Source organism: Sciurus carolinensis, chromosome 1 (genome assembly GCF_902686445.1).
Source record: "Sciurus carolinensis chromosome 1, mSciCar1.2, whole genome shotgun sequence".
In the NCBI taxonomy this organism is placed as follows: domain Eukaryota; kingdom Metazoa; phylum Chordata; class Mammalia; order Rodentia; family Sciuridae; genus Sciurus; species Sciurus carolinensis.
Window position 1 is genome coordinate 11,515,641 of NC_062213.1, and position 15,249 is coordinate 11,530,889.

Consider the following 15,249-nt stretch of genomic DNA (forward strand, 5'->3'; position numbering starts at 1 on the left):
CTCCCACATGACAACGCAGACCTGGTGTTCGACCCTGCCCCCACTCTACTGACTACCTACCGCAGTGCTTGCCCCTAGGCATTGCTACAGGAATTATAAATTAGTTTTGCAGCTACTTTAGTTTCTTTTAGATTTTACACAAAGATAAATTTTTCATAAGGAAGAACCTTAAGTGAAGAATATGTGAATTGTGTGTCTACACCCACCCACTTTGCCAGTAAGCATCCTGAACATGGTTGTTGGCAACAGATCAACATTGTAATTACTAAGTCAAAGACAGATAAAGTAACGCTGTCCATGAAATCCTCCAGAAAGCTATTCAAAGAGAGAACGACATGTTACTGTAAGTCAATATACATTTTGTGTTAGTTTAATATTTTAATAACTAATAGTATAATAAGGTTTATTTTTCAAACTTATAGTATCACATTAGTATCACATACTCTTACTTTATAATTATTCTTTGTGGAACAAAGGATTAGAAAACAAGAGTCAGTTAAATGAAGATTTTATTATAGAAACCATACAACAATATGTGTGGGAGGTCTAATAGGTGTCAGGTATCTTTCTAGGCACCAGGATTATTATGTTGAATAAGAGACTAAATGTGCACCCTCATGAACCAAATGGGATAGACAGACGAAAAACAGAACAAAAAAAAAAAAAATAGAAAATTAAATAATGATGCCTGCAGAAAGGAAAAAAATCAACAAAATGTGAAAGGGTCCCACCCCGTGGGTGACCACCCGGACCTGGACCTAAGGGACGGCCTCCATGAGAAGGTGGCTTTGGCAGAAAGACCTCAAAAAAGGGAGCTGTGTTTATTACTATGTTTTCAATTATCTGTAATTACTTATAAACGGGGTGTTCCAATCCCTCGAAATGGCTGTTTACACCACCCACTGGCTTACAAATCATGCTTCATGAATAAGCAGATCCGTTCACACCTTTCCGTGGGCGCTGGGGAATGCTGTGTGTTCCCACGTAACGCTGTCGCTCTCCGAAGCACACCATTTTGGCACGCTACTATCCAGAGGAAAGATTCGGACCTGCTACCCCCAGGGGCCTTCCAGGACGGGTCACTCCACAACCTGCCCTGGAAGCAGCTGCAGTCTCAGATCCAGCAAAAAGGGAAGGGACTTCTGAGCCTTCCCCTTGAGCTGAACCTAGCCCCCTCCTCAGGACTGGGAGTTCAGGAATGAAAATCTTGACCCGGTAATCGGTGAGATCCAAAACCCTCCAGGTTACTGGTGTGAGAAATCATTTGAGGTGAAGGGCCCTTTACAGGCTCGCTTGATTCATTCTAGCGTCTCCTATGCAGACCAGGCACTGTTTGGTCATTCATTACTTACACATTGATTGAAATCTCTTTTTGCCAACCATTGTGCTTGGGCCTCAGATATAAAAAGATAAACTCAAAGAGCTCAGTTGACCAACTGAAATATAAATAGACTAGCACCATGTGGTGTCACAAATGCTGAGAAAGATCCACTCGAAGGGACATGATAGAGGAGGGAATGACTAATCCCCTTCAGCAAGGAAATGAGATTTGCCCTAAGATTTGAAGAAGAGTAGGAGTTCATGTGCTAATTAGGCCATCCCAGGCAGAAGGGATGGCAAGCACCCACTGTGATTACATGCTCAGTGACACAACAAACAGTCTGTGATCTACTCGTATAGAGGACACAAGGTGGACAGAATTTTCCCATCTTACAGGATCCTACAGTATGTGGAGGGCAGGGGAAGAAAATAAGGTTTTAACCAGGAGTGAGGAAGAGCAACACTGTGTCATTCACAGATAAATCCACCTGGTTCCCCAGATTTAAACTTTAGGTGAATTATTTTTCTTTAGTTAACTATAAGATTATTGATTTATTTCTGAAAAAATATGTTTCTTGTAAAAAAAATCATATTAAGACAGCATCTATTGATGATCATATGATGCTTTCTTCTTAATATGATTTTTGGGAATATATCAAAATGTCATAAAAGTCATATATGCTAAACCCAAGGCCAACATAATTCTAAATGGAGAAAAATTGAAACCATTCCCTCTAAAAACTAGAACAAGGCAAGGATGCCCTTTTTTCACCACTTTTATTCAACATAGTCCTTTAGAGTCTAGCTAGAGCAATTAGAAGAAAGAAATTAAAGGTATACAAATAGGAAAAGAAGAACTCAAACTACCACTATTTGCCAATGATACGATACTATATTTAGAAGATCCAAAAATTCCACCAAAAAACTTCTAGAACTAATAAATTAATTCAGCAAAGTAGCAGGATATGAAATCAATACCCATAAATCAAAAGCATTCCTATACATCAGTAATGAATTTGCTGTAAGAGAAATTAAGAAAACCACCCCATTCACAGGAGCTTCAAACAAAATGAAATACTTGGGAATAAATCTAACAAAAGAGGTGAAAGATCCATACAGTGAAAACTACAGAACACTAAAGAAAGAAATTAAAGAAGACCTTAGAAGATGGAAAGACCTCTCATGCTCCTGGACAGTCAGAATTAATATTGTCAAAATGGCAACACTACCAAAAGCGTTATACAAATTTAATGCAATTCCTATTAAAATCCCAGTGACATTCTTCATAGAACTAGAAAAGGCAATCATGAAATTCATTTGGAAAAGTAAGAGACCTGGAATAGACAAAGCAATCCTTAGCAAGAAAAGTAAAGCAAGAGGCGTCATAATACCAGACCTCAAACTATACTACAGAGCTATAATAATAAAAACAGCATGGTATTGGCACCAAAACAGACATGTAGACCAATGGTACAGAATAGAAGACACAGAGATAAACCCACATAAATATAGTTATCTCATACTAGACAAAGGTGCCAAAAACATTCACAGGAGAAAAGATAGGCTATTCAACAAATGGTGCTGGGAAAAATGGAAAGGCATATGTAACACAATGAAATTAAGGTTTTATCTCTCACCCCTCATGAAACTCAACTCAAAGTGGATCAAAGACTTAGACACTAGAACAGAGATACTGCTAGAAGAAAAAGTAGGCCCAGATTTTCACCATGTCAGTCTAGGATCTGATTTCCTTAACAAGACCACTAAAGCACAAGAAGTTAAATCAAGAATCAATAAATGGAATGGACTCAAACTAAAAAGCTTCTTCTCAGCAAAAAGAAATAATTAATAATGTGAAGAGAAAGCCTACAGATTGGGAGAAAATCTTTACCACTTGCACCTCAGATAAAACATTAATCTCTAGGATATCTAAAGAACTTAAAAAACTTACACCAAAAAACAATAACCCAATTAACAAATGGATGAAGGAACTGAACAGACACTTCACAGAAGAAGATATGCAATTGATCAACAAATATATGAAAAATGTTCAATATCTCTAGCAATTAGAGAAATTCAATTCAAAACTAAAATTTCATCTCACTCCAATCAGAATGGCAATTATCAAGAATACAAGCAACAATAAATGTTGGCAAGGATGTGGGAAAAATGATACACTCATACATTGCTGGTGGGACTGCAAAATGGTGGAATCAATCTGGAAAGCAGTGTGGAGATTCATCAGGAAACTTGGAATGAAACCACCATTTGACCCAGCTATCCCACTCCTTGGCCTATACCCAAAGGACTTAAAATCAGCATACCACAGTGACACAGCCACATCAATGTTTATAGCAGCTCAATTCACCATAGCTAAACTATTGAACTAACCTAGGTAGGCTTCAACACATGAATGAAGAAAATGTGATATATATATATATATATATATATATGATAGAATAATACTCAGCTTTAAAAGAAGAATGAAATTCTGGCATTTGTTGGTAAATGGATTGAGTTTGAGAATATCATGCTGAGAGAAATAAGCCAAACCCCAAAAAACAAAGGCTAAATGTTTTCTCTGATATGTGGATGCTAATTCACAATAAGGAGGAGGGGGTGGGGCTAGGGAAGAATAGAATTAGTTTAGGTAGAGGCAAGTGAAGGGAGGGAAGGGGTATGGGAGTAGAAAAGATAGTAAAGTGAATCAGACATTATTACCTCATGTTCATAATAAATGCATGACTGATGTAATCCTACAATATGTACAATTAGAAAAATGAGAAATTATTCTCCATTTATGTATCATTTATTGAAATGCATTATGCATTCTACTGCCCTGTATAACTAAGTAGAACAAATAAAAATTTTTTAAAAACTGAAAATAATAAATAAATAAATAAATAAATAAAAGAAGCAAGCAAAGATTTCAGGAAATGGTGCACCAAGACAATAGCTTTGTTAATAATCTGGTGACTCCTGGGTACAGAACTAGAAGCACAGTGCACAGCATGTGCTTGGGTCACACCATCCATGCATGTTATTCTAACAATATACTGTGGATTTCTTTCCACATCAGTAACTTGCAACCAAGCTCCATAAAAGAAGAGCCACCACAGTGTCATGTTTGCAGTTGTAAAACTCACAGCAACTTCTTACTAAAAAGCATTTTTAGTTTACGGATTATGATGGTGAAAATTGTGGGCATCGCTTGCCTATTTTCATCAATTTCCTTCAACTGTACCAGGCTGTTTGACTCTTCGTTTGCTGGCTTTGAAGTAAATCCTTGAGCATCACATGCTGCTTTGTTGAGCCATAGACATGCTCACGCTCCTCTGACTTCAATGGCAATTAGATTTTCATTTTGGAGAATGAGGCTTTGAGGAATGTTTGTCCAGAAACAGATTTCTCTGGCAAGGTGAGAAGTTTCCAGAAGCTCTGAAGTCTGATAGCCCAGACACTGGTGCTTCCTTGCTCTGTGACCTTGGGAAGTTACTTTGCCTCTCTGGTCCTTAGTTTTCTCTTTTCCTAATCTACAATGAGACATCTCTACAATAGAGTGATGGAGAATAGCACATGAGACTCTGTACGAAGCTCCCTGGTTCAGTGCTGGTCCACAGTGGGTACTCTCAGAGCCACGTGCAAGGTTGCTTGTAGGGGTGCAATCCAGGTGTGCCACGCCAGCACCCTCTACCATCTTGCCCCTCTTATCCCTTCTGTTGCTTCTATTCCTAGAACTGAAATGGCATGTAGAATATTTTCAGTAAATATTCATTATATGAATATAAAAATTAGTGAAAAATGTCTGAAGCCATGCTTATTTTTCAGGGACCCTAGTTCATGAAATTCTCCCCCCACATCCTTAGTGGATCTGGCCCTCCTTTCTCTGAGGTCTCATTGCACACTGTGAGCCCGTATCATAGGCGTATCCCACCTTCTGCCTTCGCGTAGAGTCATTTTTTAAGAGCCTCGAGGATCCAGTGAGAGGGGACAGAATGCGTTTGTAGGAGGTGAATTGTCAGAGCAGAAAGGGGGCTGTGTACCTCAGAAGCCTGGCTTGATCCCTTGCTGTTTACAACCCAAGTGATCTGTTTACTAATCCCATGTTTTTGGTCTTTTCTGCAAATACCTGTCAATCTATAGTGAAGTTTGAGGGTCATCCGGTGCCTAGAAGTACTTGACAGAGAAGGCCAGCAGTTCTCCCTCCCGCCTGGGTATTCCAAAATCTTAGGAGCTTTAAAAAACTCTCCCCGCCTGGCTGCTTCCGTGAGATTCAATTCCACTGGAGAGTCAGGGTGGGGCAATGGCAGGTGCTTTGAAAAGGCCGCGGGCTATTCTGATGGATGGCTAAAGTACAGGATTCCTGGGAAAGCCTTCTAAGCATGTCCACGGATTCTCATTTTAGGGAGGAACTTCTTTTAACAATGCTGAGAATGGATGTGCTTCTGCATCTCCGTTCCCATCCCTCCCCCACACGGGGAACATTTTGTGGCAACATCACGACCTTTTCAGCTCAGTGCCATTCACCTCCTAACACCAGCCTTCCCCCTTCCTGTCTCTCCAGTCTAAGACATCACCCCGACACAACACTGGTGAAAGGACAAGGCACACTTTAACGCACTCACAAATGAAGGCAGACGCTGGGGTGTGTGCCCTGCTTTGCAGGCTGTTCCAAGTGCTGCAGAGGGTCCTTCAGTTGACATCCCCACAGTGGGTAGGGTAACTGTCCCTCACATCCCTGCTAGTACCTATTCCCATCCAGCAACAATTGTATGAACAGGGTCACAAGTACCTGGGAAGCTAACAAGGAACACTAATGACCATAAAGGGGACATGATGAAGGGGCATTTACAAGAGGCACTCCTCTCAGTCCCACTATAGGACAGTGCTCAAGAGAGGAAAAGCATCATCATATGACACTCAGCGACCACTTCATTCATAAGTCCTTTGCATGAGAGGCAGCATTAAGCAGAGAAGAGAGAGATGGGAGGGAACAATACCGGGACCTCGCACATTTGACTTCGCTGAATTCCCACAGAAACCCTGTGAAGTAGATGGTATTATTCTATTTGCCAAATTGGGACACTAAGGCACAGAGAGGTGACAGAGCTTACCTAATGCTACATTTCTAGTAAGTCATGGAGGCAGGATCCAAACTGCCCCATAAGAGTAAATCCAGGGCTTTTCCCATCTCACCAAGAAACTCAGCAAGGAACAAGAGGCTAAGAGATGGCATCCTAACTGCTCGGGTTGTGCAAAGCATTTAATCTCGTTCTGACTCAGTCTGCCCACTCAATAAAAAGATTTGCATGTGCTCAGTTTCAGAGTCTCATGAGAAACAGAAGAGACTGGATGGAGATCCATACATAACTGTGAAGATCCATGCATAATGAGCTCTTAAGATTCACACATAACTACGAAGACGAAAAACTACGGAGATTAGAATGCATCTCTCTTAAACTCAGTCTCCCCGACAGCGAGTCGTGTGTCGGAAGTCACACTCTTGCCCGTTTGCACAACATGAGGTTGTCCTAGGATTCAGTTTATTGTTAGTTAACCGATTGCTTTTATCTACTGTGGTGATCACAATAAAAGAATAATATCGTTCAGGTCTTGGGTCCCACTTTCAGGTTGTCTATCTCACTTCCTCTCCTCTTTTATAAAGAGGTAGCACCGCCTGAGCCTGCTTTCCCCTGGGTTTCCTCTCTCCTTAGTCAGAGCACACTTGCTGCAGCCCCCAAACTCAGAACTTACTCATCACGGAGGCTGCCCTCCATGTCAGTTGATTGCCAATCCTGGGGGTCTTATCTCTACCACATCTCTCACCAGGACCACGGCAGGAACTTTCCAGTGAGTCTCCCTGCCTCCACCCTCAGGCACCTCCCCAAAATTCATGCTTCAACTCATACTCAGAAGGATCTTGTAAAATGCAAAATGTTTATGTCACTCTTCTGCTTAGTACCACTTCATGGCTTCCAGTTTCGGTTAGAATTAGAAGCAAGCATCTCATACTGAGAGATCTACCTATACCTCCCTACTCGTAGTTGGCTTCCATACCCCTTGATCACTGCTCTACAGTTACACGGTTGCTTTTTGCTGCCTCGGGACATTTGTAGTCTCCATTTTCTGTTCCTCGACTTCTCCTTGCCCTACACAGGGGCTGGCTCATAACAACCATTCAGGACTGTTTAAATACCAATTCCAAGTAAAGGTCGTCTTAATCCCTGATTTGAATCATGTCATCAGTCATTGTATTCTCATCTTGCTTCACTCTTGTGTGGCACTTTATCACATTACCTGGGTGTGTGTGTGTGGCGGGGGTGTAATGTGTGTGTGCATAATGTCTAGTGTCCATTTCACTTATTAGAATGGAAGCTCTACAACAGTAGGAACCACAGATCCACATCCATTTAACCCACCGTTGTATACTCAACACCCAGCCCACCGCCTGGACTCAAAGACACTGGCCGTGTCCATAGAATGTCATGAAACCAGCAGTTCCCTGAGAAGTCTGTGGGAGAGTCGGCGCCTTCTCCGCCCTCCTCCCACCCATCAGGGTCTTGCTAGCCAGCCTAACGGGACTGGTCCTCTTCCTCGCTTCTTCCAGGAGCGGCTCGTGCTGTCTGTGCTCCCCCGGTTTGTCGTCCTGGAAATGATCAACGACATGACCAACGTGGAAGACGAGCACCTGCAGCACCAGTTCCACCGCATCTACATCCACCGCTACGAGAACGTCAGGTGAGAGGCTGGGGCCCGCACCCTGCTCCTCCACGTGAGCCTGTGCCTGGCTGCTCTCGGTGTCCTGCTGTGACGCTGTCTTCCTGAACGCAGTGCCTTTCGTCATTTGGTTGATTAATTCATTAACTAGTGATTATTCATCAGAGGTTTACGTTTCCAAATTGAGGCTGCAGAAGAATGTCAGAGAATTTGATTATATTGGCTAGTTGACTTACTGCCTGGCTCCGCTAGAGGAGGCTTGCTGTATGTTCAGTGGGAAAGGCCAAACTGGGTAGACTATGATTGGAAAAATAATCTCAAAGTGCAATCTGGAGGGGCTGGGGTTGTGGCTCAGTGGCCTAGCATGTGTGAGGCACTGGGTTCAATTCTCAGCACTGCATATAAATAAATGAATAAAATAAAGGTCCATCAACAACTAAATATATATATATAGAGAGAGATATCTACATATATATATATCTATATATATATAATTTTTTTAATTGCAATCTGGAGGCTTCAGGTATAATCACATGGATTGCCTCCTTATATTCTTCATAAGTATCTTTAAATCAGCTTGTAACAAGGTCTTCACTTCTTTTCCTTTGCAACCATATTGCTGGCCAACCATCCACCCACGAATCATCCCTCTATGCACCTACCCATCCATCCATCCATCCATCCATCCACCCAACTACCTACTCACTCACCATCCATCCATTCATGCACCCACAAATTCATTCACCCAGTCATCTATGCACACAATCAGTCCATCTGACCATTATTGTCTCTGGGTGCCCAGGAATATACTATCTCTAGCTTATACTGAAATTCAGAGGGGAGATTCCATAGTGAGGAAAGCCAGCTTTAGGATCTTAAGTCTGCTCTCCCTTGTGTGTGTGACCTTGGGCAGTGCACTTACCTGAATCTCAGGATCCTTCTTTGTAAAATGGGTGTTTTTAACAATCACTGTGCAGGGGTTTATGTAGACTCTATGTTTGAAGACACATACTTAACACAGGCATGGGCATCTAGTTGAGCCAGACACACTGCAGGTTGCTTCAGACATGTCTCCTAGTTGCAAGCCAAAGAATCCAACCCTGGCAGATTTCAAAGAAATGTATTAAAAGGCTGTGTGGCAGCTTGCAGAATAACCAGAGAGGATGGAGAAGCAGGCTGGGACATGGGCTAGAATGAAGCCAGGCCACAGAGCCAGTCACACCAGAGCACCAGGCAGTTAGTATGCCACCACACTGTCTCCGAACAGTCCATTGCTTGTGCTGCCAACCCCTGTCCCCTGACAGGGTGCTGCAGTTCCTTCTGCAGAAACCGGATAGGCTGCCTTTGCCTCACCTCAACTCTCTGCTCCCCGCTCTTCTTTGCATCTCATGTTAAGCCCTGGGGCAGATGTGCTGATTGACTAAGCTCAGTCATTTTCTGTAAGTCCTGGAAGAGCAGGTATTGAATTTTCAGCTTATTCCATAGTATCATATTTCCTTCCTACCAAATATCATAAGGTAGAAATTTCCCAAATCTTGGATAAAAGACTACATACTGAAAAACTCTAAAAAATGACAACATACACTGTTGCTTCCTTCTCAACCTTGTAGGAGGGAAGAACAACTCTTTCCTGTATCTCTAAGGGTTTCACACCTGGGATGCAGGGACACATATTTCAAAGCAGTGATCTAGATTCTGACACAACCCTTTAGCAGGCACTTAGCATCACTGATGTGGATGCTTGAACTTGCCACAGAACCCTTTGTCAGAAAGCAACTCCAGTAAGAGATGCACCCTAGAGCTTGGAACCAGTTCCATAGAAAATGGGAGCTCATGGAGACTAATTGTCCAACAGTCGACCTGTCAATCAATGGTGTGCAATTCTGTTATTAAGAAGGCAGAGTGTTAGCTGATTGTAAACAGCGGCAAAACCTGGTCAGGGCAGTAGGGAGTGGGGCAATTGGGGATGGGTAGAGGAGTCTTCCTGGAAGGAGGGATCCTTATTGTACTTATCTGAGAAGGTCAGCCAAATAAAAAGAAAAAGAAAAAAGACATGAGTTTTACAAAAGTGAGGACAGAGCTGTTGTCTGTGCAGGTGACTTTCCATATTCCTTCTCTGGTGGCAAAGTGGTTTCATAATAAAGGCAGGTCCAGAGAGAAACTAGAAATTGGATCCATCTTTTGGAAGAAAAGAAAGAAATAAGATATAAGTATATATGTGTTATATAAATATATCAAAATGAAATAATTAAATGGCATATGAAAATGCCTGTCGCCATGGAGAAAGAGGAAAGAACAAGCTACCTTCAAATGGAAAATAATAATAACGAGCCCACACCCACACCCTGGAGTTCCAGGACCGTGTTCATCCTTCTTTCTGCACTCCCTCAAGTCCAGAACAGCCCAAGTTACTTCTGTCCCTCCAAGCCCACGAACGTATTTTAAACACTGCGCTCTGCAGACCCTTCTCCAGAGTTCACATCCCTCTGGATTAGCATCCCATTTCCTGCCGCATTCCTGTGCCAGGCCATGAGAGGAGTTTCCAAGGGAGAAGAATGGCAGGGGACAGCTGCCACCAGGACTCTGCTAGGAGCGCTGGTGGCGAGATGCCCACTGTTGGGGCCTGGCGCTGGGAGGACAACCTCTCAGGAGCGGAGGGGCATCTTCTGCCCCAGGACTGGCTTGTGGGCACTAAAATAAGACCAGAGACAAGGCAAGCAAAGCGGAGGAGGATGGTCCTGAGCCCTGTCTGAGAACAAAGCCAGACCGGCTGCTACACCCCCTCTCGGCCCCCAAGGAAAGCCACTGCACAGTGGGCAACAGTTTTGAAATTATTTCCAGTGCTGTCACTCTCTTCACAGCAACCCACCTCCTTCATTCTTCCTTCTCAGTTGCTTTTTTTTAGTTCGTGTGTGTTTCTTTGATGACCCTTCCCTAAAAATTGTCTCCAGCTCATTTCTAAGTGTTAATTATATTTCACATAGTAGTGTGCCTCCTGTCAGTAAAAGGTGGGCTTCATTCCACTTGGAAGGCTACAAGCTTACAGCAAGGATCAAGAGACCTGATGACCTTGAGCCCAGTGCCTGGTGGGAGCAGAAGGAGCCATGGCTTGAGAAAGGCCCCTGGCCTTGGCCTCTACCCTGTCAACCACCAAAACTTGAATGTACGGCTCTGACTTAAACTGGTGCTTCCGTGTCTGTAATGTGCACATCAATCATGGGAGACCCTTGTTGAAGCAAATGCTGATGTCTGGGTTGGGAGGCGCTTCAGATTCTACGTTTCTAACAATCTCCAGGAAAGGCCAGTAGCCAGGACCACACTGTGAGGGGGAGAACTTAATTCTGGATATTTCTGTTGATTGGACTCAGGATACCTGTAATAAGGCCAGGCCAACTGTGTGCTGGGCAGGTGGGACCCAGAGGTGACTTTTTCTCTGCTATTTAGATAATAGATGCAGCACACGTAGCCACATGTGACTCTACTCTCTTAAGTGCCGTGACAGTAGGACCAAGGCGGGGCAGGAAGCTAGAGGTGGAGTGACTGGCTCTGCCTGTGGAGGTCTCCATAAATATAGAGTCTTATAGATTTTAATAGACACCAAAAAGAGTCAGTGCTCTGTGGGAGACAGGGTACAGCATGTACAAAGACAGGTATATAAAGAAACCTCTGAGGTTTCAGAGAGACTACATCGTGAGCAGTGATACAACTTGGCAGCCCATCCTTCCTTTGAGAGGTCCCCAAGGTGGTGGCGAGGGGAGTGGAGTAGTGTCCTCAGGGAACAATTCCAGCTCTGCCACAGGCCACCAGTGAGATCTGGGGCAAGTCTCCTCGCCTCTTTGAGCTTCATGTCCTCAGGTCCAGAATGCAGAGCACTATGCCTTCCCCACAGGGCAACCTGACAACTTAGCCAAGATGGTGCTCATGCAGTGCCAGGCTCTAGTGCCTTGAGGGCTGCTCCTGCCCTTCTACCAAGCCATCAGCGTAGAATAAGTCATCACTTCACTGAAGTCCTGAGAAAATATAAGAGTTTTAGGTAATTAATCATTCTGCCTGAAGCCTGCCAGCTTTGCCTGCAGGCCTCACATTTTGGAGAAAGTCTATTTGCTGGCCATGTTGGGCTCCAGGTGCTGAGCTTCTGTGTTCTGCCCCAGCCCTTAAGTCTGTTTTGCTCTGTGTTCATGTCATCTCCATGACTGTTCCTTGTAACAATATAGACATAATTCATGAGGTTTCATTGTGCTTTTCACAACAAACCAATCTGTCCACAGTGAACAATTCCTTTGGCATCTATATTGCTACACCCCCACATCTCACTCAGAAGACAGGACCTTCAACTGACCCATGGTCCTTCCTGATCTCCTGAGTAGCCTCTCCTTGCCAAGATATTTGTTAAATACCAAGACATTCCTACCTCCCATGGCAGGAAGAGCAAAAATCTCAGACCACAAAGACATTTGATTTATTTGGATGGAGTTGACATATCTCCCAGAACAGATTAAAATATTAATATGCTTTCTCCCACCCCCACCCCTTCCCTGTTTAGTATTCTTTTTGCAGATGTTAAAGGATTTACCAACCTCTCTACGACCTTGTCCGCTCAGGAGCTGGTCAGGATGCTCAACGAGCTCTTTGCCAGATTTGATCGACTGGCCCATGTGAGTTGAATTTAATTCCCTCCTAGTCTTCTGCAGGAGTGAGGTACTGCATGTGGAATGAGGGAAGAGAAAGATTCAACCTTCATCACCAATGCCATTACCGTTCTGCATCCTGTCCCTGGGCCTGGACCCCTGACCCTCTCACATTTTGGGGACTGATGTTAGTTATTTATTGGTCTCGGGTGGGAGGTTTGTCAGATTAATTTTCCCAATTGAGAGACAGCTGATTGAGTGACAGTCATGCTGGTCTTTTCTCTCTGCTTTCCATTCTCTCATCATTATTTTCCCCTGCCCATGGCCAGGTTCCATCCAGCTGCAGGCTCGGTGTCCATGCATGCAGTGATGGCTGCCTGCAGTTTCCTAGCCAACCCCAGCCATCTGCAATGAATTGCCTGTTCTCAAGAACCAGTAAGCTGCTGGACCATCCCACTACCATTTTGTTCAACCTAACTTAAGAGCTTTGTTTTAGCCAACCAGACACTATCTTCATTTTTTCAGCTGGCTAAATCAGAGCTAAGCTAGAAAACAAATGAAAGGAGATGAACATTTCCTATCAAAATACACACTTCTAGTCCTGAAGCCCCTCAAGTGCACTAGGGATAGCGTTATCTCACTGTATTTTAGAGTGAGCTCTGGGCTTCAATAGGAATGACCTAAGTTTCTGCTTTGTAAAGTGTATGCAATCGTGTCAGCTTCGTAGGCTGTAGTAAGAATTAATTAAGACTGCATCAAGTGGGAGCTCATTTTCAGAATACCAAATGTCCTGTTCCAAGGTTGTCTCACTCCAGGGGAGATACACTCATACTTGCCTTTGAGCACCTACTAGGGGCTGTGTATGGTGCTCTCTGATGGGAACGTGTGAATAAGAAAGCACCTCTTCCTTTCCTGAAGTTGATTCTGGCCAACGATACATAAATAGGTACTCAGTGCCACGTGCAGTGTGCTAGGAAGAAAGCCAGTCTGGGTGCTGTGGAAACACAGAGGTAACACATAACACCTAGATCAGAGAAGACTTCCTGGAAAAAATGACTTATAAGCTGAATCCTAAAAATGAGGTAAACAAACATAATAGAATACTGTTCAGCTATAAAAAAGGAATGATCCACTGATATATGAACATCAATGACTGCCAAATGCAATATGCCAAGTGATAGACATGAGATACAAAGTAGATACTTTGTGACTCCACTTATAATACCGGCTATAAAAGATAAAATTACAGAAGCAGAAAACAGATAAGTAGTTGCAATATTCTGGCATAGGAGTGGGTGGATTAGTATCGGAGCATGAAAGGGATGATTTGGGGAGGGATATAGCTGCTAGATGTCTTGATTGTCGTGGTTTCATGACTACCCACTTGGCAAAGGGGAAGTTTTTATTGTACATAATATATATGCTAATTATCAAGGTGAAGAAATCAGGGAAGTATGATTTATGCAGAGGAGGGAGTAAGAATGAAGATATTCTGCATAAGTGGAGAAAGCAGAAGAGATTGCTGGAGGGAAAGGGAAAGGTTGGCAGTGATGAAGAGACACCCAAGGCAAGTGGAAGCTGACAAGGACCCCAGATGCAAGCGGAAGCTCCCGGATAGCAATCAGACAGGCTCTGTCATGGAGAGAGAGGAGGTGGAACCCAGGTCTCCTCCCAGTAGGGGGGTTTACCTGGAGGACTGGACATTTGGGGAAAAGCCTGTCAACCATTCCTTTTGATGGTGCATTGGGGATGGTTGGTACTAGTTATGTGGAATTATTTCATTTCTTATGGTTCTGGATATTTTCGCTCACAGATGTAAAGATGAACAAAAGTAGCCCTCTGATGAAGGATAGATCAAAGTCAATTTCTGGTGGCATAGTAAATCCCACAGACACAGAGAAAAGGCGACAAGGTAAAATTTAATCCATTATTCAATCAACATTTATTGAGTATTTGCCATGTCACCATACAAGACTCTGGGAAGACAAAGCCAGTCCTTTCCCGCAGGAAGCTCAGAGTCTGGCAAGAGAATAAGACAATGATCATAGCAGCGTGTCCCAAGCAATAATAAATGCAGATGTCCTGGAGGTTAGAAAGGAGTCATCCATACTTGGGGGGTGGACGGTGATCTGGCAGCATCCAGAGAGGAAGCCCCAGGCAGGCTGGGCCTGGAGGCACAGCAGGGACCTTCCTGGCATTAGATTAGATGAGTGCCTTGTAGGCTCAGGCGTGGCATAATGGCAGAGAACTGTGAAAACACACTGCTTGTTTGGGGCACTAGAAGAAGCTCAAACTTGCTAGTGCGTAAAGGGCACGGGAAGTTCTGGTGAGAAAAGAGATGGACAGAGAAAAAGAGAGAAATATCTCGGAGCGCAGGGTGCAGCATTTTAAGGAATGGAGACTTTGTTCTGTAGCCTGTTCTTTTTCACTCTGGTGATCCTTTACAACCTGAAGGGCTGGGAGTGAAGCATGGTCACCCAGCCAACCAAGTACCAGAAGCCACCATCTGTCATCTGGGGCCCGAGTCTAATGAAAAGATCTTAAAGAAAGAAATGTTTATCAAATTAAGCAGAGACATGTGATG

General features: G+C 43.5%; 1 protein-coding gene across 4 annotated transcripts in view; it reads left to right on the forward strand.

Moving 5' to 3' along the window:
- Window positions 1-15,249, forward strand: part of Adcy8 (adenylate cyclase 8) — a 231,096-nt gene that overhangs the window by 85,920 nt on the left and 129,927 nt on the right. For 3 of the 4 annotated variants that reach the window (XM_047525869.1, XM_047525870.1, XM_047525871.1), the window contains exons 3-4: window positions 7,928-8,058; window positions 12,581-12,692. The exons of the other annotated variant lie outside the window; for it this stretch is intronic. In XM_047525869.1, coding sequence (XP_047381825.1) covers window positions 7,928-8,058; window positions 12,581-12,692 — 243 coding nt within the window. The remainder of the gene's footprint in view (window positions 1-7,927; window positions 8,059-12,580; window positions 12,693-15,249) is intronic. 4 annotated transcript variants of the gene reach the window in all.